We start from the raw sequence: 24,214 nt of genomic DNA on the forward strand, positions 1-24,214 counted from the left end.
CTAGATCAATAATAATAATTTTTCTATGAATTAAAAGGCGTCGTTCAGTGTCCCAAGCGTTTATGTCTGTTCGATTTCAATAGTTATTTTTAATTTACCGCAAACAAACGTGGTTTCCATTTTAAAATAACTTTCAACGTCGAAATATGGCTAAAGCAACACAAAAATAGGCTTAAAAATAGACTAATTTTCACAATTGGTCCCAGCGAAGTTAAAAAGCTTAAATTTTTAATGAAATAATTATTTAGACTTTGGCTTTGAAGGTGGCAGTTCTATTTAAATGCTTTTAATAAGACACTTTAGTCTGAGTATAGCGAAAAGAAAGCAGGTGTAAAACAAACCTGCTTCAGCAAGTTTAAGTTTGAATTGCCAAACATGGCCGCATTTGCGAGTGTAGTCGCTATGACACGGTCAGCAAGCCAGCAAAATTTATCTATGCAGCTGGTGAATCAATGTAAGAAGACAATTTTTGCAAATAAGACGTTATGCTGCTTTTTTTGTGACACATAGATCGGTTGCATAGCCGATTGGTGAGAGCCTTGGATCGACGTTCAATAGAGCGCTGGTTCAACACTGCTTAAAAGCATGGGGCTATGGTTTTTGTAAGACACTTTAAAGACATGCCGTTGATTGCGGAGTGCCCCCCCCCCCCCCGCCGACTGTAACCCTCGATTTTTTCACCATTATGAAAAGTACGCTGCTCTAGAAAGAAATTACGCCCTTCTTAGAGCTATGGCTTGAACTGTTCCACAACCGCCTCCAATAAAGTACCAACATCTGCCTTGTCAGACAAAATATCTAAGAAAATACCTGTTTGTGTACCTACACAAATTAAATATTATGAGCTAAGGTCTTCCTGCAAACAAACTTAATATAAATTTTATACACGATAGTGTTAATACGTTTAAGATAATCGTCACCTCATTACAATAGCAAACTGGGTGTTGATAAGCCAGATGTGTGTTGACAATTTAAATGGCCTCCTTCACAAGCGTATCTTTGTCATGCTTTATGTTTATTCTTTTCAGCCATACGTTGTAGTTCAGTATGTATGCGCACGAAAATTTTTTTATGAAGAAATGAACTGAAAGGAAACAATTTCTGATACACTTTTTTGTCATAAATCGCAAAACTTGTGAAACTCAAATCATTCTTGGACTGCTGCAGATCACAGTTCTTTTGCAGTAACTTCCTAATGCCGTGGTTGGTCAAGTAAAAGTGCCCTTTTCCTTCAACTCAGGGGTGTCCAAACTTTTACCCAGACGGGCCAAATTTGATAATGTGGAAGTGCCCTCGACTCAAAAGTTTCCGACAACCTTGTTTTGTGTAAAGAAAGATGTACAGATAGCAATATTGTAATATTTAATGTCTTTTTCATACTGCAAAACGATAAGCAGGTTTAAATATTTGATTGTAGTTTATATTATAGGCCTACATATCGCGGGATATCATAAGTTTGGCTGTATAAGTTGTTTGCTTTTCAATCAGATAATAACACATTCAAAAACTTAGTAAAACACAGCTATGTTATTGTCAAGGATGAAACTGACGTCTTGATTTCTATATCCAGGTCAAGTCTGGTTCGAGGTTAATGGTAGACAAGTGTAAAATATGACGCAGGTGGGAGTCCCTCAGCTTTGATCTCAAGCGTTCTTGTTTAAGTTCATAAACGAGGACGTCTGCTCACACAAATAAGTTGATAAAAGACGCGAGAAAAAGCTGTTGCTGAATGTTCGACTGTACCACTCATTTATTACAACACTCTCAAGCAATAATAGATTGATCTTGCGATTATGACGCAACAATAATTTTAACTTTTTTCGCCTGGATTTGTCCCTGAGAAACAATGTCTTCATAAATTAAAAAAAAAATGCAAGTTAAATTTGGGTGATTTCCGTATGTCTGCTGGCCAAAAATAAAACATTGTGCAACAACAGGCGTGGGCCATACAAAAACGTCTCGCGGGCCGGATTTTGGTCACCTCTGCTTTAACTGGAAGCAGTGTGATGAAAATGACCAAAGAGAAGGCAAGTGTCATCGCTAACAAACCATTTATTGTTTCATCACGGTGTCTAACGAATACAGCAAATCGGTTGTTTTTTACATTGATTCAACGTCTGCAGGCGTTGAATCAATGTAAAAATCGACTGATTTGTTGTCTAGGAAGGTTCGTTTACTGGCTACAATTACTTCTCTTATCAAGCAACATATTGAGGAATTCTGTGCCATTTCACTACCTTGATAAAAAACAAAAATAGTCCATGTAACAATTGAAAGCACCGTCTGTTCAAAGTAACAAACAAACATTTTTATTACTGCAACGTATGTAGACGTTGAATTGGTGTTGGAAAGATTAGTTCTATTTGTTGGGTTAATAAAAACAAAACCAAGCCTTTTTTTTTATCTCAATTGTCTTTTAAAAAGCAGAGAAAAAGTACTTCTCGGTTTAATGTGAACAATGTCTATGAATAAGGTCACAAATTGAGCGGAGTCTGTAAAAATTTACTGTTTTGCATTTTGTGACGAGCCCTCTGAAGTGCCACATTCGGCCAGCTTTTACACTTTGCACGCCCGTCCGTAGCGACACCTTTCTTCACATAAAAGGTTGTTTAAAGTTTGGCTTAATGTTAAAGGAAGGGTTCTTGTCTTTATATGACCCAGCCAACCAAACCTTTTTTTATTGAGTACATGCTTGCAGACATCGAAACAATGTGAAAAAAACGGGTTTTGCTAGTTGAAAACGTGCGGCTGTAGGTGCCCACTTGAAGTGACTTGTCGTTTTGCCGCTAAAGTGGGGGGTAGCAAACGTTCAAGCAAAACATTAATTGTGAGTAAATCTATCGACAACTGCACTTCAAGTTTCGCTTATTGCTCTAAGTTGCTGCACTTAGGCTTAGAGCACCACTTGTTGCATTTGTTTTCGTTGATGTAGCGTTAAGCTCAGTTGACTAAATGAAAAAAAAACAATTAAAAAAAGCTTGAAGTGTATTTGCCACTTGTAGGCAGCAAGGATCACTGGAAGCGAATGCCGCATTGAAATGCAAATTACAAATCCACAACACAGCATTGATTTTTCTGTAGGTTAATCCTGTGTTTCACATAAACTTATGGAAAATCGCTCGCTTATTGAGAAATTTTAAACACTTGCCCGTTATGCGCGTTATTTTAATTGAAAAATATTTTATTAATGCACTTTAAATTGCAATTTGATTTTTTTTACATATTGAAAGATCTTTTTGGTCGATATCTTTTTCTTTTTACACCATATGTGCAATTGTACATTGCATCTTTGACTTAGCTGAAAACGTTAGCCTCACAATAGGTAGATGCCAGTTCGAAACCCTGTCAGATCACACCAAATACCTATTAAAGTAGTACTGAACCTTACTCCTGATTGGCACCCGGTAAAGACGTGGAAGCAGAGAAATAATGTACTTGGTCGGGTATTTTGACTCAGATAGCAAAATCCGTCATTTTTACATGGGTTTAACTGACGGATTTTGCTGTCGTCTGCAAGCGTTAAATCCATATAAAAAGTAAACAACCGACTTGCCGACTAGAAAGTCACCAAAACATTTTTCCACGCAAAAAAAAAGAAATAGTCCAATTGATGAAAATACGCAACACTGTCCATTACCCATGAGGTCTCAACACACAAGACCACCAAAGCAGATTTTCAAGTATTTTTACTCTTGAAATTAACACAATCAATGTTGCAGCTTGTACGTACACAGAAGCGGTGTGCAGAATTGTTTCATAATCGTATTGACTCAACGCCCAACCGATCAAGTTGAGACTTTGCGGTGTCAAACTAAAAGGGAGTTACTGTACTTTTCAGAGCGAGCTTAGCGGACAGATGAGCGCGCTATCGAACAAAGCCAGACAAGCCAAGGACCTCGTCATGCTCCTGCGGGAAACTCAAGAGGAAATTGAGGTGAGTGTAAACGCAATTTCAAATTTTCTGCAGAAAACTTTGCTAGTTTGAGTTCCATTCATTTGGGAAGGAAAAAGCACTTGCTGCATATGATGTTGCAAAAAGCTTTTATGTTATTTGATATTATTTTTGTCAGGTTTCACCGAAATCATGCTTTTTTTGAATCGGTTGTAAAACATCAGTTGTTGTTTGATGTTAAAATAAACAACCATGAAACAGCAAATCATCTCAAAGGTTTGTTGCATGCATTGCAAAAGCTTCAAAACAAATGATTATGAAAGACAGACACGCTCTTATGAGAAATTGACCTTATCCTCCTCAGCAGGCGCCCATGTTCACAACCTAAAAAGCAGTTTCCAACTTTGTGTCTGTGCTTTTTCGTTTCATCAGCCCAGCAAGTACAGCAAACAAACGCCTTAGGATTATAGGGGACGTTCAATCAAGATAAAAACGATTGATTTGCTTTCTGGGGCGTCTGCGCTTTCGATTTAAAAGAGTTAATAAAATGATTGACATCGGGTCTGTCTGCAATGGGTTCATTCTCAGCACAACAAACACTTCTATTGACACATTGCTACCTGGGTGTCAAAGATGACGTCAGCAAGTGATACGTCATCGTCATCGTAGTAAAGGACGTTGTGATCTAACATTGGTTTGATGTGATGCAAAGGGGTTATTTTCATTTGGAAAAAGTTGTCCTTTTTTACATCGTTTCAACGTACCCGGTTAGCTAGCTGGGTTATAACTTTTGATGCATATAAGAATTACTTCGGCCGTGGCATTGTACCAAAATGATCAATGACGCGGTTACCACGTGATCTGTCTGACCTTGTGCTTTATTTAAATATTTTATGTGATGCATTCACACCCTGGCTAGCTTACAGAGAGCTCCTTCAAAACCCTGAACTATCGTGCACATGTCAGCTTAAAATTTCTACCCGCAAAAATGGTTGGTATTAATGCAGAAAAAAGTATTTTAATTTTTGGGCTAAGAGAGAGGTCCATAATCTTTACAATCATGCGCTGGTCATTCACGCGTAGAGGCTTATTTTTAATTTCTAATTTAAATGCTTTTTTTTGTGATATTTACTGTGGTGAAGTAGTTTGAACTTTTGACTTCATTTCATCTTGTTGGTAAAGTAATTTAATCAGCAGATATGGAATGCAGGAAGAGCATTTTCCCCGTTGCCAATCTTCGATCTATTATTTATATTATAACTACCTCAAATATTTTGCTTTTCTTACGTTCTGTCAACAATTTGCGATGTTAACCTTATGTTTCAATCTGAAATGTTCATTGCTGTCTCACTTTCTGTTTCAGAAATGTAGTGAAAGTTTAGAAGCTAAGACTATCGCCCAATGCAATCACTTGATCGAAGCAGTAGAGCGGAAAAGGGACGAATTAATTTTAAGAGTTTCCAGAGAAAAAGAAATGAAATCGAAGGTAAAATTGCAGGGTGCACTTTTTACATTATTATGATCCATTCTAAAGGTCCATTCTATTGTAATTGACTTTGTAATTTGCAGACTCTATTTAATTTCTTCGAATCTCATTTATGGAAATTTGTCAAATGAAATTCGAACTCCATTTTAACACCACAATATACAGTGCAGTTCAGTTTGTTTTTATTTCTGACCATCACAATGAAAAACAATATGTGCCAACCATAGCAGAGGTCTAAAAAAAGGTAGAAGCGACAAAACGCGGACGTTATATTTATATACTATAACTATAATATATCTTTGATAGCACGCACACTGCTACAAACATATTGTATTCAAAACCTAATACGTTTTGTCTACTGTAACTTTTGTCTGTTTTCAGATAGTCTCGGCATTTTTACCATGAATAGAGTAACATACGTTATAGTTCGCTGGCAAAACGTTAACTATCCCATACAAATCGATTTGACTCACGGCCAATGCTTGAATGGCGATTAGTGAATGCGAAAATGATCCGTTTGAAATACAAGTAGCTATTTTTTAAAGCGTATTTGTCGACTGCAAATGATGAATGCAGCCCGGTGAGGAAAATATGCTGTGATTTCGCATTTTGAAGTGCAGTTTGCAATATGACAAATTTTTTCAATCGTCCACCAACTTCCCTTATATCTGAAACATCTGCAATAAACACAAGATAAAAAGTCTGGATTTCCGGACCTGTGAAAAAGCTTATGCTTGATCTGACTTAATCAAAGTTATGTTTATCTACTTTGCAGCGATAGCCAAATGTACACATGCTGAAAAACATGCAGCAAAATGTCGTAGAAATTTTTTTTTTTTGTCAAATTCACTAGTTTTACGTTGTGGTTTTGTAAAAATTAGAAAAATTTAAATTACCCTTTAGATACCAACAATTTGAAAAATCCAGTCCAGTTTCGACTTCCAATGTTGCCATTGGCAAAGACTCTCATTTATAAACACAAGACAACCTAATAACTGCATTTGATGTGACAATACAAAAGCTTTTGTCTAATTCAGCTTAAGCTTTGAAATTATTTTTAAATGAAGCGTATGCTAAAAGTCGAGGCATATTTGTCCATTGGTTTGATTGATGTGTTTATGTAACATTGCAACATTTCCTATTCATTTGCTTTTGTAACACTAAGCCTTGCTATCAGGTTGCTAACATCACTCTGATCGACCATGCTTTGAAAAGTTAACTTTTATAAAACCATAATTGCTTAAATAAGCAGATTTAGTTCATTTGCAATCTTTCAAAATATTAGTCAACGTTTTTCATTTCCGAAAAAGTTTTCTGTGACTTTCGTGTGTTTAGCATAAATCAACAAAAAAATGCTATTAAAGTTGTTTGCAAGGTTATTTGTCCAAACATTCCAGTTTAAAATGGTGATTAGCAACTTTGTGTGCAGTGTTACTTTTCCTTGCTCTTCCATCATCACCCCGCGCAGGTGATGCTCAAATTGAACTTTTTCTCTTCTCGTTTGTTAACATCATCTGGTGATGATTGATCATGTGTTGCACTTTTACTTATTGCCTCCTAAACTTCTATGGCCCATTTCCTTTCCACACAATTATTCACAAGTAATTGCAGATGGTTATATGTCACATAATACACAACGAGTACGTAAAAAAAACATTTTATCAGTGCACACCAAAAACGCGACTAAACTATTTGCAAAAAGCAGTTTTTAATGCAAGGGCGTTCTGACTAAAGGTCCTTTTCATTTTTTGATAAATGTTTACATCCAAAGCGGTCCGTATGGATTTTACAAAGCTGGTGTCTAGTCCAATTAATCCAGTCTGACAAAACATTCCCTGGCATCAAACGCTTTCCTGCGCACATTGCGCAAATATCTTGCTTATCGTCAGCGTCCGCACGCTCTCGAACATTAATTCGTCGAAGAAATAACGTCTTATTTCATACATTTCCCAAACGTTTAAGTGCTTATTTACACACAATCTCAAGTCACAGATGTTTAATTTTCTGGGGATAAAGTAGACTCTTCTTGATTGTTAAAAGCGTGGAAAAGATTTGCTAGCAAGATCAACCGCGACAATTCGTGCTTTTTATGTCAGATGTACATTAAGTAAAAGTGGGGCCCAATTTTTACATCTTTTGTCATACAGAAGTAAACAAACTCTTGTTTATCACTTGAATATAAAACCTACATTTACAGTAACGTGTTGATAAATATTTTACAATGGCAAGATATTTAAATGTTTGAGAAAAATATGAACACTATAATATAAACGACGACCTTTTAGAGTACGGTGCATGCATAAAAGTGAGACAAAGTCCAATTTGAAATTCTTTTGTTGCATTTTTCCAGTTAGAAATTCTTATGTTGCATATCGCGCGATTTCGGGTATTTAATCCTCTTCAGTACAACTTTTATCAACAGCATAGTACAGTAAAATTTACACCAGTTCACTTTAAAAAAATGACTAAAAATGTTATTTGGTTGCTAAGAAACAAATTAGTTTACGAGCAGAAATAATGACAATGAGTACAGTGCGTAGACTTCCATACAACATTTAAATATTTAAATGTTGTATGGAAGTTTTTAGTGATTAAAAACGAAAACTCTCACTCCAAAAAGGCTGCTGCTGAGATCGCATGATGTCTGCTTAGTTTCTTATTTTTATATTTATTGGAACTTAGGTACCACAAATGGGAAAATGTATATCTCTATGGCCACCAGGGGCGCCGGAACGATTTTTGAATGGGGTGGGGGGCAAGATTATGAAAAAGGGCACTTTTTTAAGTTTTAAGATCTAGCGATAATGCTGGGCAGTTGGTTAATCTTTTTCCCCCTATTAGCCATATAAATCGAAATGTGAGACAGATGAAGATAAATGAATGAAATATATTGAAAAAGCTTGAACAAGAAGAAACGAAAGATAAATCTCACGTTCATAGCGTCACCATCTGCTGCAAAGTATAAAAAGTGTTCGCGGGATAATTTGTATAGGCCACTGTATATGGAAAAATATCAAACCAATCCAAAGTAGGCCTACATTTTACGCGCGTCGGTTGCTCGAATAAGCTCATTTGCAACAGCTTCTAAGTCAATGGTGCACATCACCTGTTTGTGAATAGTCGCAAACATTCGGTTGTTTAAACTGTGTATGTCATTGTGGTACGAAGCCACATTTTTACTCGCCTCGTGGCATTAAAACTGGGTTCAGCTACCTTTCCTAATTTGACGCTATATCATAACGGCTTACTTACTCTTTCTTTCTAAACAATTTTAACTTCCAGGTTCTCACACTTTTTGCTATGCTAAGACGTTTATAGGCAACCATTCCTTAACTTTCCTACAATTCTGTATCACTCAGATCTTTTTTGTAACTAAAATCAAGACCACGACGAACATTTTCTTTTCTCATAAGTCAGCCATCAACAATATCCCGACCATCTGGCCCTACCTTTGGTTCTATGCAATGCAAAACGGTCGTTCGTGGTGCCTCGAATCATTGGCGTTTGATTTTCACAGCTGGTGGTAACATCAAACATAGTTGTGACAAAACTGTCTTTGAAGAAGCATAAGAGTGGTAGAATTTCAATAAATTATGTTGGGACCTACACAATAACTCATTATCGAGTAATGATAGAAGAACTACATACCGGTATACAAAGAACAATAGCACGAAAGGGCATCATGTAACCTACTGTGATACAGAATTTTGTGTGTGAATATTACTTTGAGGCAAAAATGAAAGATTGTAATCAAGCTAAAAGCGAATAGCAGAAATTGTTACGGTATATTGAAAAATGTGCAGTAGCTCACATGACCTTAAAAGGGCTCCATTGCCCCCCCCCCAGAGAAATTTTGAGGGAAGGGGAGGCGATCGCCCCCCTGCCCCCCGTTTCCGGCGCCCCTGATGGCCACACCAGTGTACCTACTGCACTGAGGAGGCCGGAAAAACGGTGTGCACTGTGCACTGTCTGCAGTTATAATTATCCATATATGTTTATCTTATAAACTCCTTCTCCTCACTAACAAACATCACGTAAAAGAAGTTACTTACAGGACTACACCAAAGTACAAGATGAGGATAGTCGCTAGTCTTTGACAGTGGGTGTGGAACTTTAATGCTATGGCGACGCTTCAGAAAGACTTTGTCAATCAGAACGTAGCTAAAATGTCCGCACTTCGTCCTTTATCGATATTGTAATACCCACGAGCATTAATAAATTGCCATTTCATTCACAATTGAACTGAATAGGCTGACCTTCTAACCCCAATAATCCAGATTAAGGGATCTCTATTGGCCAAGCTGTTCGCATTACAATTGTTTTTCAAAAAAGATCATTCTGATGAGAAAATGAAAACTGACTTTCCATTTTGTTAATGTCAGTTGAAACAGGATAGAATTCACTGTGTAACTGTACAAGATAAATTATTCGGTTTTAAATCGATTTTCTTAAACTGATTCGGAACCAAAATTGTAAGAAAAACAGACAGCATAACATTCGTCTGGTCTGATTCTTTGTCTCAGAGCTCCCACCCATGGTGACAGTATGAGTAATGTTATATGCATTGTGTAATGTATGGCTCAGAAAAATATTTTACAGATTATTTGTATAATTTATTGGAGCTTACTTTGCATTGTTGTGGGCAGCCTACCGATTGTTTGCTGTTCGTGCGTTTAGTAAAATATGAATTTTAAACTCCTTTTAAGCCACAATAAATTTATCCCGTCATACAACATGGTACTATGATTAGCTCAGTAATCCTTATGCTTCATCCCAACTCACATAAAAATATATTAAAAAGATTTATTATAGAATTAAGAAGTTTTTGATTTCCGGTTGTGAATGTGAAGCCAGTTGAAGAACGATCAATGTACCGTTTAAGCTTTGTTTTTTTTTACAACTTTATTGAAAGTTTAGTTGGACAAAAGAAATTTAACTAACAGTAATTTGAAACAGTATCCGCATTTCCACAGCACCGGAGATCCAAACCAGAAAGTTTTATTTGAGTTCACACTGACTTTGAAAGCCTTGAGCAGGCTACATAAGTTTTCTATCGATTTCAATTTTTTGTTCAGAAAAATAAGAAGTTATGGGACTTGGAATTTAATGCATTGTTTCAATTGAAATTTTTTTCACAGGCAGTACGAGAGCAGCTACAACAATGTACATTGAAATTGAAGCAGACGACTGGATTGCTCGAATATTGCATTGAAGTGATGAAGGACAATGATGTGGCTGCTTTTCTGCAGGTATGATATTCTAGTGCCGTCTAGCGGATGCACGTATTGTATAAAAGTGAACATGTTGGTCAACTCAGCCATCAAGAGTTGTTGCATGAAAACCGATATTTTTTGATTTATCAAATTAAAAATTTCTGAATTTACAGCTGTAATGTCTCCGCTGTGCATGGTTCAAAGCCTCTACAAGTATGCAGACTGGCAGGATTAAGCTCTCAAAGAAGCTTTCTCAGTCAGAGAGTAAATATTCCCACACTCAATCTACAAATTAAGAAAATTAGAACAAGAGATCCATTGCTCTTGAGCCATAAGGCATTAAGCCATTAGTAGAAACATCACTAATAACTACCTAGTCATATTGGCTTCCATTGTCAGTTTGTACATTGCCATAAATGTTTACTTGCACAAAAAGATGCATTGAAGTCACAACCATCAAATACGACGGTGGTTCAACCTTTTTAGACGGTGAAACAACGCAAAACGTCGACTTTGCTACCTGAGATATTAAGCTTAGATTGTGAGTATCCTCATATCCCAGACTGAAAGGTTTTTTTGAAACCTAAATCCGGCTGTTTCGCAAACTTATAGACTGAATCTAGAAGCTTTGTACTACTGATGAAAGCTTAGATACCAGGACTGACGGTGTAAACTTTTTTGTTTTCGAATTGTCTATAAATTATGCCATCCGCAAGGTGGGTCGCTGGGCAAAAAGCTACCTTTGAAGTGCGTTCCTTCATTGCGCAGTCTGAAAGGAGTGGTCATTGAAGAGCTGAAGCTCATCATCATTTTAGGTCTACAATCGCTAAACTGTTACGCAGACTAAAAAATCTTTATCACATGTTCAGATATCCCAGAGTTTGACAGAGCGAGTCACGTGCACAGAGAAGCAATGGAGTTCTAGAACTCTCATTCCTCGCGCCAAAAGCGATTTTGATCTGGAGTTGCAGTCGTCCTCTCTTGCTCTTGCTGTGGATAAATTAGACTTTGTTCAAATCAAAGGTAAATCGTCAAAGGTTGATCTTTATAAAATACCCGCAGTCGTCCACTAGTTGTACGACAGTTGACAGATACAAGCAATAACCAATGCGATTTGGAAAGCAACAATAACGTCCTATCTCAATTTAGGACTCCTAGCTGAAAATCTACGTTCTTCATGTACGGTAATAGAAACCTCTATGAAAAGCGGTTCACAAAAAGGTGTTTTGATGCAGCTCGGTTAAATTTATTTTTTTCCAGAATATTAACTCCCTTGAGTGTATTCTTTTAAAATTTTACATCAAAATTTAGAGCACATTGACAATTGTTCTTTCAGTTCCTGAAAAGCCATCTATCGAAAGACAGGAATGCGGCAGCAAGAACAACACCGTGACGCTATCTTGGACCATACCCGCAAGCATCCCTTCGGTGGAGGGCTACAAGCTGGAAATGGATAACGGGAGCAATGGACCATTCAGGGTATGGAGCTGAAATAAATTTGTGGGACAGTTTAGAAAGATGTTATACTTGCGTTGGGCAAAATTGTTTTTGCCTGCATACCGGCAAATACCGAAAAAGCAAACATGTAAGCTAGTTTCTACTTTTCGTTAAAAGTTTTATTTTTATTTTGATTGTTTCTAATAAGCAACAGTAGCCCAAGAGGGGGCAATCGCCTCTCCAAAATATGTTTACATACTATTATAACGTCTTAATACTATTATAATTCATGTTGAATGACGCTTGCCCCGAACAGATGCTTTGGCTCTATTAAAATTTTCTTTTTAGCTATGTCACTGCGGTAGCCTACCTACTTTCCTGGGAAGGTTGTTGGATCAAATCCGCTTTAGTCCTATACAGCAAGTAGATCTTAATATTTCCTCCACTTGCAACACAGGAAGTATATACGGGCACAGAAACAGTGTGCACAGTGGACGGCCTTCATTTCAACAGCATCTACCGAGCAAGAGTAAGAGCATACAACAGAGCCGGAAATGGACCGTATAGTGATCTATTACATTTACAAACATCTGAAGGTAGGCTATGTGTGTGGCAATGTGGCAGCTAGAAGCGATTCATAGTTCCAAGTAAAAAACATGATTTCCATGTCACTCGTGAAAAGGTGTGAGCTGTTTGTACTTTGACTTCTTCCACAACGGTTTGTTGTGAAAAGGAGGTATATTTTCACAAGTTAAGATTCACATTTCCGACTTTATGCAGTTTTTAAAACATTGCTACTCTAGGATGATTACGCAATGGCAGCAATGGCCGAGTGGTTAGCGCGTTGGGCTCGCAGTCGAGAGCCTGCATGTTCGACTCCAGCCACCCGCACTCAGGCCCGTAACTGGGGGGGGGCGCAGGGGGGGCTTCGCTTCGCCCCCCCTGCAAAAATGTTGGCACCCCCTGGAAAAAATTATGTTAATTAGCTCTGTTCGCTGACTTTTCAGTTTTATACTCAATTTTCTTGTGTTATTTAATTGTAAACATTGTGTGTTTAAGGGTGTGGTAGAATGTTGTCTCTAAAACAAAGTTTGCCTAATTTTAAACGAAACTGCATTAAAAGAGCGAGTTTTGCCAATACCAAACATTCAAATATCTCAGCCAGGAATTAGCAACAAGAAAACATAGAGACTTAGCTTTATTACCGAAAAATGCCCTAGAAAACATGATCTTATCCTTTTGCTATGCCACCGGACAGCACCATTTTACAGGAATATTTATACCCACATGTTTGTTGAAAATGCTTTCAGAATGCACCAAATTCAAAGTAATTTTTCAAAATTTTCTGGGAGAGGCCCCCCAGACCCCCCGCTGCTGGGTGTCGCCTTTGGCGAAGACGTCGTCGGTCTTTGCCCGTCGGCCGTCAACCCCCACCCCTTTCAAAATTCCTGGCTACGCCACTGACTGGTTCTATGATAAACTAGTTTAATCTAAACGTTGTATTAGGCCTACGATTAATGTTCTTGCGTAAATATACCCACATTGTGTACAAACGTCGTTTTCGTACATGATACGGAAAGTAAAAGTTGGGCCCCCTCTAGAATACTTTTTGCCCCCCCTGCTGCTCCAAGCTAGTTACGGGCCTGCCCGCACTTGCTGTTGTTTCTCTGGGCAAGAAACTTTACGATAATTGCCTCTACCCAGTGATCGATTTCGAGTAATGGGTAGTACCAAATTTAAGTCATAAGTAGAGTAGACAACCGGAAACAGACATTGTCGTCGGCTGCCGCGTGGGTCAGGTGTGCGTCGGAAGGCGTACACCGATGCATAGCGCTCAAGTCTGCTTTCCCGCAATGCAGGGTAAATATATGAAAAAACAAACAAACGTTTGTTATTTTTTTTACTTCAGTGGCGACTTTCCAGTTTGAAGCAGCCCAGTCTCACTGTGACGTCAAGCTGTCAGCGAGAAACAACACTGTTACGTCAGATGGCTGCGAAAACCGAGTGATCTTGGGAAATGTTGGATTTTCAAGGGTGAGCTTTCTCAATCCCACGTACGATGTGGAGAGATAAACTTAGCCAGTCATTCTTTTATTATTTACGCAGTTATGAGTTTTTGCTTTTATTTCCGTGAAAATCTGTTTTGGATTTTATGTGGCGAACTGGTGCTTTCTCCTTTAATCTGTCATCTCTTGTTTCTCGCTGGGTGCCGTCCAGTGGCTCCGAGAGGGGGGGGAAGTCTGGCCAGTTTCCCCCCTAGCAAAACATTGTAAAGGAAAAACGAGTAGTTTTTTGTTTTTGCACTTTTGAGGGGGCCCATTTTTAGTACCTACTAAAGTAAAAATGTACCAACTAAATAATCAACAAATTCTTAAATGAAGTGCGTAGTTCCAAGTATTTCTCAATCATTGTAAATGTCACTCTCGATGGTTCTCATCAAGAACAAATCATTTTCGCGTTAAGGTAGGCGATGTTGAACAGATTCAAGACGTAAAATCTGAAGCTGAAATGATTTCTGTATTACTGAACGGTTTCGATTGTATTGATAGTTTCAACTTGAAAACTGGTGCTGTTTTAGCTAAGCGGGAACTATTTTTGATTGACAACTGAACCTTAACTTCAAAATCTGCGTTGGCCAGGCATAGGATGTTGTATCCAACATAAGTTATCTGGGAAAGTTAAAGGTATCAGTCCAAGCACGATTAAAGAAAGTAAATCCTGTATATTTTTTGTTTATGGATCATCATCAGTCATCATCTCCGCCTGCAGCAGATTGCGCATCAACAAGAGTTATTTGCTTCCAAGAGTGGCGATTTTGAGCCAGCTCGCCCAGTGTCGCCACGTTGAGTACGGTCCATGATTGGATGTTGTCTTGCCATCGTTTTGGTTGTCTGCCACGTTTTCTTTTTCCTTCTACTTTGCCTTCTGTGCAAACTTTGCTGATTCCGAATTGTGATCTTTTAGTGTGGCCGAACAGTTTTAAAACTTTTGATTTTATTAACTTATTGCTGCAATTGGATGTAATTTTGTCATAGTTAAAAGATCTGCTGTTATCGTGTGGTCAAGTAGTCTTTTGTTGGCCATGCTTAATTCTCATGATGTGATTTTGGAAGGTATAGTGAGTTTTTTCTTTATTTGAGTGTTTTGTTTATGGATGTTGTTGCTTAAATCTAGTTGGAATTCATAATTTTGCCTACAGACAGCGTTGTTCAAATGTCTTATCATTTTTGGAGTAACCCAGGACTAAACAAAATATCCAAAATACAAGTTTTTGTTTTCAACAGCTAGCCTATAAACTTTTCCTCAAATTAGGGCAGAATTCCATATCTGACAACGCTATTGAGGCTATATTTACACTATGTAGTGTTTTATCATTTTACAGAATTTTATCTTTGTGTATAACTAGTGTGTATCTGTAAAATAATGGAGTGTTAATACTTTAACCTAATTTATCCTTTGTAAGAACGCGCACCGCAAATTTTGCTTGTGATTGGTGAGATATCACGCGACATGTCGCGCTGGGGGGCCCGGCAGCAACATCTGCACCGGGGCCCGGCAGGGCTCTTGGAGGCCCTGCCTTTTGTAATTGAAGCTCTGAAGACGTTTCTTAAATGCATCAAGTTGGAACGAACAAGAGCTTGATCGGAAGCTGAGTCAATGCTAAAGTAGCCTACAACTAGCAGTTTTAAATTTGTGACTGCTTTGCATTATGTGGATTACGGTCTTAAACAAGATTCACTGATGAATTTAATGAAATTTAAGAAAGATGTAATCTAAGTAAGAGAAGGCTGATATAAGTAGGCTACTACTCGCAAGGTAAAGTTGCAGTGGCAATTATAAATTTAAAAGAAAATGAATTTCTTTTCCTGAGGACAGAACGCTTTTATAACTCCACTTAACTAGATGAATCATTCGAAGGAAATGTATTCTACCGTACATTGCAAAGGATTCGATAGCTGGTTGTTGGAATTGACAAATGTATCAACAAACTCAAACATATCATCGATGAGTTTGAAGTTCCATGAAAATTTCATCGTATATGCCTGTTGTGCAGTTGCGGGCATATGGGACAAATTTAACCATTTGTAGGCTACAAAAATGGGATGTCCAAAGTCTGGCCCGCGGGCCAACTCCGGCCCACGAGACGTTTTAGTATGGCCCGCGCCTGTTGTTGTACAATGTGTTATTTTTGGCCTGCAGACACAAAAAAATCATATAAATTCAACTTGCAGTTTTCAGAAAAATTATTGTGGCTGTTGGCCCGCGAAGACTTATTATCAAATCTGGCTCGCGTGGGAAAAAGTTTGGACACTCCTGAATTAAATGCTTGGTTGAACTATTTTCTTTGCCTGTATTGTGTGTTTACGAAGCTTTCTAGACAAAATAGTTTGCCTCAATGGCATTTTTGCTGCAAGTGTAATCCAGTGATTATTATGATTTTTATATTGAACAAAGTTCTTTTTATGCTGAAGAAAGTAGGCTAATTTCAGCTTAAACACGAACATGCAACGCAATATTTACTAAAAAATATTATGGGGCCCATTATTCGTATTGTTTCCCGACCAGTGCTGATTTCTCTCGGAGGCCCTGGTGCCGTCATATTGCAAACTAATTTACAACACAAAATAATAACGATCGTTGAAATGCGTGAAAACCCTCATGGCACCTACTTCTCAAATAACTGAATGTTTTCTGAGTTGAACACTGTTAGACAATGCACCAATAGAGATGTTGGCTACGTATTTCAATTTTGTTGTGCAGTAGCCTAGGTAACGAAGTTTCGATAAAAGTTAACTATGGATTGATATTGCCTCCTGCCGGAGCGTCTTCGCGATGAATATAATGTAAATGTTTTCCAGGGGGTCCACTACTGGGAATACTCCATCGATCGCTTCGACGCCCATCCTGACCCTTCGTTCGGGGTGGCGCTTTCGGATGTCGATAAAACTTCAATGCTAGGGAAGGACAGTCGAGGGTGGGCGATATACGTGGATGGGGAAAGGAATTGGCTGTACCACGATGGCCAGCACATTAAAAGGTGAGTTCTATCTCCTGCTTTTCTGATCCAGGCTTACCAGTAGTGGAAAGCAAGGAAGATTGATTATGTCCATATCAAGAATGTGACTCATTCGTCACAAAACAGTTATGTGCCACAGACAGGCAAGGCACACCAACACAACAGGGTTGAGCATTATAAGAATACATTAGACATATTTACAAATAATTTGAACAGTAGAATGTTTGACTTAGAGTTAGACTGACCCCTCAAAATACTTTCAGATTCCTGGTGAGAGCTTCGGTTAAGACAAAAACGTTCGACTGTTCAAACCATTTGTAAATATGCGTACGGTAATGTATCCTTATGATGCTCAACCCTGTAGTGATACAAGAAAGTGAACTTTCTCCCGAAACTACAAAGTAGTCATGTGTTCTATAGACGCAATGTCGAGTATTTGGAACTCGCTTTCGATATTCTGCCACCCACTCAGCTGAACATGGGTAACAAGAACTTGGTTTTTGGATGAGCCAGTTGAAAAGGAAATGTTCTATTTATTTGTGACCACGTTACGATCTTTCTACATCGAATAACATTAAGCAACACACAATTTCGCACTTACATGTAATCTGTAGCCAATTGCACAAGCTTACATTGATGAAGCAGTTCTGTATGTTTATGGCATAGCCACAGGGTATTGTAGAACGTGTATAAGTATATTAAGATCACATGTACAACTGTACGTATTGGCAGTATTCAACTTATCACGAAAATATTTCTAAACATTTATTGCAAAAAGAAGCAGTAACAAAAGAAAAAACATCATCAAATTTGTATACTTTCATACAAAAAAGTTTAATCGCAGATTTTTTGCTTCCACGTGGCCTTCCCCTGAAATTATCTATATCTTAAATGTTTGTATATTTGGATTTCCTTATCAGCTTTCCTTGGAAGCTGAAAAAGATTTCATTCATTTACTTGACATTATCTTAATGTTGCACAGAAATAAAGCCGTGTGATGTACAGGAAATATTAAAGCCTTAAATATTTAAGGCAGAAAACCTAGTGATCTTGGCAAAGCTCTAAGCCATTTCACACGTAAAACAAGACATTTCACAAGAAAGGCCGCGATGGTGACGATGAAAAGCGACTTAATACAAATATGATTACAAATATAGCTGCATGCAAAGCGGTTCAACCGTTCGCCTGAGGCTTAGTACCATTCGCTGCATTTATGATGGAAATTTTGTGGTTTTTAATGCACTTCGCAATGTAAAATAACGTCCAATAAAGTTGTTTAAACTTCACTTGCCACATCGATCATAATTATGCATTCGTTTAACTTGCAGGACCGATATCGGGCTAGAAGTTGGCTCAAGGGTCGGTGTATTGTTAGATCTTCTCAGAAAAAGTGTGACTTTTTATATAAACGGCCAACCGCAAGGGCAGCCGCTGTTCCTTCACATGCAAAGTAGCAACAATCTGATGCTGGTATTTTATCCGGCCTTGAGCATCAATAAGAACGTGCAGGTAAGACTTGTAATGCTGATAACAAAAAAATCTCACTCGGCTCGCAACCAAAGGTTGAGCGACATTGCCAATAAACGTTCACTTATAATTGTTAATCATTGGCGGAGAATTTTAAAGCTGTGTGCCGCTCGACATGACGCATGATTGGGTGACAGTTACCGATGTCTATCTTTAATTTACATCAGGTTACGCTTCACTCCGGTCTTCGTTCCCCCATTGCGATGCACCCGGCGCAGCTGTACAGGAACCGTGCCAAGAGTATCCCTGACGCTGAGACGAATCTGAAGAGATCTCCTTTGCTACTGACGAAAAGTGCGTCGAATTATGGCATGAAAACGTCTAGAGAAGGGACTCCCCCACCACCCCCTCTGAGGAGAGGGAACTCCTCCGGGAATGTGAGCGAAAAGAGCGATGGAGACAATACCACATCGGAACCCACTCCAGGAAGAGGATTTTCATCTTTTTTCTCACGAAAGTGATCTTGGAAAAGCATTCTTATCCACATATGTTGTGGAGTTAGCATACGCGATTATGTTTGTGTCCACATCATCGATGAAGCGTCATCGGATGAAGATTAGCGCCAAGAGTCAGGCTGCATGGTGGATTGGACCTGGGACATAACCAGAAAGATTGTTGCATCTGTTTGTGTCATGCGCTGTACATGTGATGTCTATAGACAACTAGATGGTCACCACTATGGCAGTGCGATACGATTCAAACCTTCGTTTAGAACTTAATACAATTTTATGTCAATTTAGTATTATGCCAACAGCAAAGACAGGCACACAAGCTGACGTGAATAGTCTCTGAGGCATATACAGAATCTTTAGAACAGAAATTTCCCTACTTGTTGCATACGCCACCCCACAAACATTTGCAAAAATAGGCTGTTTAAATCTGCTCAGCAGCAACAGATCTTAATACATGACTGAATATGGATAATTACTTTGCGGTTTTGTGTAGCTTCTTACACGCGTCACAAAATATTCAATGTCTTGGTTAATTTACAATTTCACAATATAGATATTAACGACTTGCAGTAAGCAACGATCATGCTGCTAAACGCGAAACTCAATCTATTGCTTAATATACAAATATGGTAGTGGAGGGAATTTGTTGAGCAAACTTGATCCTAGGGATTATCCCGGAAAAACAATTTTCAATAAATCACCGCGTGTTATTTCAGTACAATGCAAGCAGGTTTTCAAATGCTTGACGAGGGCTCGAGGTGAAGCCGAAAACGTTTATACCGTGGCATTGTTTGGCTTATGCTTTTAACTCGTTTCAAATTAAATTTTTTTGAAGACAGTTATTTTCTTGGCGTAGAATTTATGCCACATTGAGTCTTTTCTAACCGACATGCTTTGGACACAATCAGAATCAAGTAATCTACCTCACACTTACCGGCAGAGACTTTCAATGTATTCCAATCAACGTCATAGTCAGGCTTATGCTTGCTCGTAAAAAATTTGAATATTACGTAAAAAAAGGCCAACTTCGTGTCCATCTTCAAGCACAAATCAGGGCAAGTTCAACATTGAAGATTTTCTGCAAATAAATACTGAATCCGTAGATTAAGTCGAACCAACGCCCTGCACGAGACTAAATAATATAACCGCATACTGCTTTGAAACAAAGTCCCGCTCATGGCTCGAGTAATGTGTCCTAGCATAAACAAATCCTCTCAATAATTTGCAAAAGTTGACATGCAAGATTAAAGCACTGATGTACAATTTGGCCGCATAGCTGCAACCTGCCAGTCTATAAATGGCAGCAGCTATTTTAAAACAGTCGCATGTATCAAAACCAGGATATTAAACTCGGGATTTACAAATATCTTAGACCAGTGGTTTTACCGGTTCAGAAACTATGTGTTATTGCACATAAACGTTTATGTCCAACTTTAATTTGCCCAACAGCTTTCGTCAGAAATTAAAACCTGACAAAGAATTCAGTGAATTTACCTGTACAGTAACTTACCAATTCCGTCTTCAGACTACAATCGCCGCTGTGAAGACATGACAGCTCGGTTTGGTTTCAAATCTTTATCATCGGACTGATAGATTATTCTTGGCAATTTCGCATACTTGTAGAGGCTCTAGTCTAGACGCAGGGCCGGTAACCAGAAACAACAGAAAGAAGTTTCTGACTGTTGAAGGTTTTGTTGTCTGCAAATTAATGCACCCACCTATGTGCCGCTGAATGGAGATTAGTCCTGAAATGGGTTGCTCAAGCGCACTCCCCAAGAGTCGAACCAGTGCCGCTTGATCTTTTCAGGCGCTCAACCAATGCGCGGACGGACTTAGTACAAATTAGGAGCTCATAATACCTCCACTCACCTTGCCCAAATAGCGAACATATTGATCCTTTCTCAGAAGCCGCAAAGTTTATTCATCTTGACATACACAAAAGACAAAAACCAGTTCAATCAAACAGTTTATATTTAAATCTAAAGGAACGAGATCATCATTCTAACGATACGATTTCCAATCGGCCATGATACAAGCACAACATTCTTAGGTCAATAGAACGTAATGATATTAACAGACACAATACAACATCAAGTAAAAAAATAAGTAAAATTTCTTTCCAACATTAAAAGTAGGTAGAATTTTATTAGAAGTGAAATTAAACTACAATGTATGTTTAGCCCTTGTTTCATGAGCCTCTTTTATAACGAACAACCCTGATATGATGTAAGACAAAATGAGTTAGCTGCAGTTATCTGTGTGTGTAGAGATCGTGTTCCATTTTAAGATGAATAAGGTAAAATCAAAAAACCGTAAAAGTTTGAAAATATTTTACAACAAACAGTTCTAGGTGCAAGAACCGGACTACAGTAGATATCGTGGTAACAAGATTTCGTCATCGCTCATCCATCACCTGCTTCCATCCTAGCCAGTAAAGTTGCCGTTTTATATGGTTTCACCGTTTCTTGACGGTAAAACGATGTGAAATTGGCAACGATTGCTGGCAGGAAAGACGTTGAATCAATGTAACAAACGGTTGAATTGCTGTCTTGGTGAGAATTGAGTACGTCCAAATTAACAAACTATATTTCACAAAGCACAACAGACATCTGGTAGACAGTTTCATTCAATTTAAAGATATTACAACACGAAACAACAAGAAATAACTTTTCGAAAGTAAAAACCATTGCAATTAGCAACAACAATATAATATTAATATTCCTATAAAATTTTAAATTATTTGCATCAAAGAAAAACCTATTGTCAATAACAGTATCTTAGCAGAGCTGACTTAGCACACGCGGCATCAGCACTGTTAGCAATAGCATAGAACAGACAAATTCGTACGTTAAAATACACTGAGAATACAATTCATGAATGCCACGTTTACAAATATGAATGTGGTACATATATTTGACGTATATTTGATACAAATTGTAGTTATTGCACAATAATCTTTAGGAAAATATCTTTATTTTAGTCGTGTTAGCTGCAGACGTGTATCTTACTGATGATCTAGTCTGACCACATTTAATACTTCTCAATTTCTTTAACTTCTCCCGTTTATTGGTGTGTTGGTAAATCGATTATTGTAGCTAAGATAATATTTTTCTTCCAGCACAAGTCAATGACGAACATAAAATGATATGAAGAATTTTTTGTCTTAGTTTCTAAATTACGTAGAATATCGAGTATTTTGACACAACAAAGACTTGTGCTACACATTCAAAACCTTCTGTCTCATAAATTGATCATAATCGCCGCTTAATTGGTTCAGTAAGTTACGCTATTACATTCGGCAATCAAACTTAGCACCCAACAACGATTTCGTGATATGGTTCAGTTCAAAAGCTATCACATTGATTAAGAACAAGAACTATGAAACTCACTACAGAAAGAATGAGCAACTGTATAAAAAATGCAATACAGTACAACGAATGAGAGTAAAAGTGGTGAAAGTATTAGTAGACGCCATACTGTCTTTTAAGTAAAGTTGTAGTGCTTTATGAAGTTAAAACGTAAATGAACGTTGTGTTACCGTGAGTTCGAATGTGATTGTCCAGGCCTCTAAACTCCTTTATTTACCAAGCATGACCTACCAGAGCTTTTTCCCGGCAGCCAAAATAAAAATAAATTGTGTTTTTTTTTTAAATCTGTTTACCAATTCCGTGTTTGCGCTAGCTCAGGTAAAAACAACGCAAACAAGGCCCTGAAAAATTTTGCAGTTGCTTTTTAATACTGAATAGTCTCGGAATGGCCCGTTTCGGTGAGTCCGATCCCTTAACGGGGAATTTTTTCAATTTTTTTTTTAAATTGTCGGGTACCGTAGCCTAATTATCATTGCCGTTTTAGGGTTAGGGGTTAGAGGTTAGAAACTCACCGAATCGGACTCACCGAATAGTAGCAGACCTGAATAGTCTACACTGCTTCCCAAGTAGTGCAAAACTAGTCTTCCAGTTTTTATAGGTCGAGGTTGAACATTTTTGAAAAACTTTTCTCGTCGGCGTGTGAGAGTTTGCCTTACTCGGCGGCAAAGTGAAGCACAGATCAGATATGACACAGAAGCGATCGGCTAAACTTTAAAGTAAGCAACATTTTCAAAGGTACACGAAAGCAAGACTTATTTGGATTTCCTCCCAGCTTTACACACGTGGTTTAACGTCGGAGCTATAAAACAGAAAACTGTTACCAGCTGGAAATGGGACGATCCACCCAGCGTATGGCGTACCGTACACAAGTTTTAGTGTTCGCAATGATAAGTTCTCATCGCAATATTATTGTAAGAAAAGCGTAAAATAATGAAATAAATCAAAACATGATTTGTGTTTAACAAGACAATAATCAAAACAGAAATGTTGAAGCCTCGTGAAGTTTCAAGAACCCCACGAAGCAAACAATTGGAAACGCATCTAACAATGTCCAACTACAACAGAACGGTAACAATTTTTCAAGTGATACAAAAGATGCAGACTAAGATACCATGTCTCACATGTGGCACATACCACTGATGTTAAAATAAAGCAAACTTACTCTTTTGCTTCTTGACTATAATGAGAATCTAACTACAAATTAAACTTTCTCTGAAAAGAAAGTTGGGTTTGGCAAAAGTTGGGTTTGGCAAACATCTTACGTCTAGTACTTTTATAAAGGAAAAATAGACAGACAACAACGAGAAGCACATAATTATGTTCAAGTGTGATTAAAGGTCTTTTAAATATTAAAAGATCGCAGTACAGGACGAGTTATAACTAGGGCGATTTTTTGTTACTAAAGTTACTTTTTTTTAGTTGTACCAATTAACAAAAGAAATGTAGAACCAAAATTTCATAGTTGTGGGGTCAATATTTAAGAAGTTATAAGTTACCAAAAGTCACTTTTTGTGCTTTTAGGTTACTTTTCATTTGTTAGGTCACTTTATTTTGCATACTTTTTTGCCTAATTTCCTTATTTATTTATCTTTCATCGCTACTGTAGAGATGAATTCACATTCTATGTAGGCCTAATGCCAAGACTTGTGTATATCTTCTACTATGGTACGGATTTTAGGTTTGCACGAGCCCATGCTCGTTCGTGTCACGTGTATTCCCGAAAACTCGTAAAGTAATTTTTCGATGAAACAAATTGTGTTAACTAATATGTAACCACTTGTTTTCTCTGCAACAGCTTAAGTGTTTGATCGACAGAAACTTT

General features: G+C 37.9%; 1 protein-coding gene and 1 long non-coding RNA gene across 2 annotated transcripts in view; one reads left to right on the forward strand and one right to left on the reverse strand.

The window, feature by feature from the left end:
• The window catches only part of LOC145780511 (E3 ubiquitin-protein ligase TRIM9-like), a 29,925-nt gene extending 10,007 nt beyond the window's left edge, over positions 1–19,918 (forward strand). Inside the window, exons 3-12 of the mRNA XM_082592130.1 lie at positions 3,839–3,934; positions 5,256–5,378; positions 10,517–10,627; positions 11,461–11,614; positions 11,928–12,070; positions 12,486–12,624; positions 13,938–14,062; positions 16,888–17,066; positions 18,374–18,554; positions 18,740–19,918. Of these exons, the coding sequence (XP_082448256.1) occupies positions 3,839–3,934; positions 5,256–5,378; positions 10,517–10,627; positions 11,461–11,614; positions 11,928–12,070; positions 12,486–12,624; positions 13,938–14,062; positions 16,888–17,066; positions 18,374–18,554; positions 18,740–19,033 (1,545 nt within the window). The 3' untranslated portion in view covers positions 19,034–19,918. The remainder of the gene's footprint in view (positions 1–3,838; positions 3,935–5,255; positions 5,379–10,516; positions 10,628–11,460; positions 11,615–11,927; positions 12,071–12,485; positions 12,625–13,937; positions 14,063–16,887; positions 17,067–18,373; positions 18,555–18,739) is intronic.
• LOC145780512 (uncharacterized) lies at positions 17,588–23,791 on the reverse strand. The gene is made up of 3 exons (XR_014290661.1): positions 20,894–23,791; positions 19,959–20,102; positions 17,588–17,978 (listed from the first exon to the last, which is right to left on the reverse strand). It is a non-coding gene; the product is annotated as an uncharacterized LOC145780512 (long non-coding RNA).
• Between the last annotated feature and the right edge of the window lie 423 nt (positions 23,792–24,214).

The sequence above is a fragment of the Aplidium turbinatum genome, chromosome 12 (genome assembly GCF_918807975.1).
Source record: "Aplidium turbinatum chromosome 12, kaAplTurb1.1, whole genome shotgun sequence".
Lineage (NCBI taxonomy): Eukaryota > Metazoa > Chordata > Ascidiacea > Aplousobranchia > Polyclinidae > Aplidium > Aplidium turbinatum.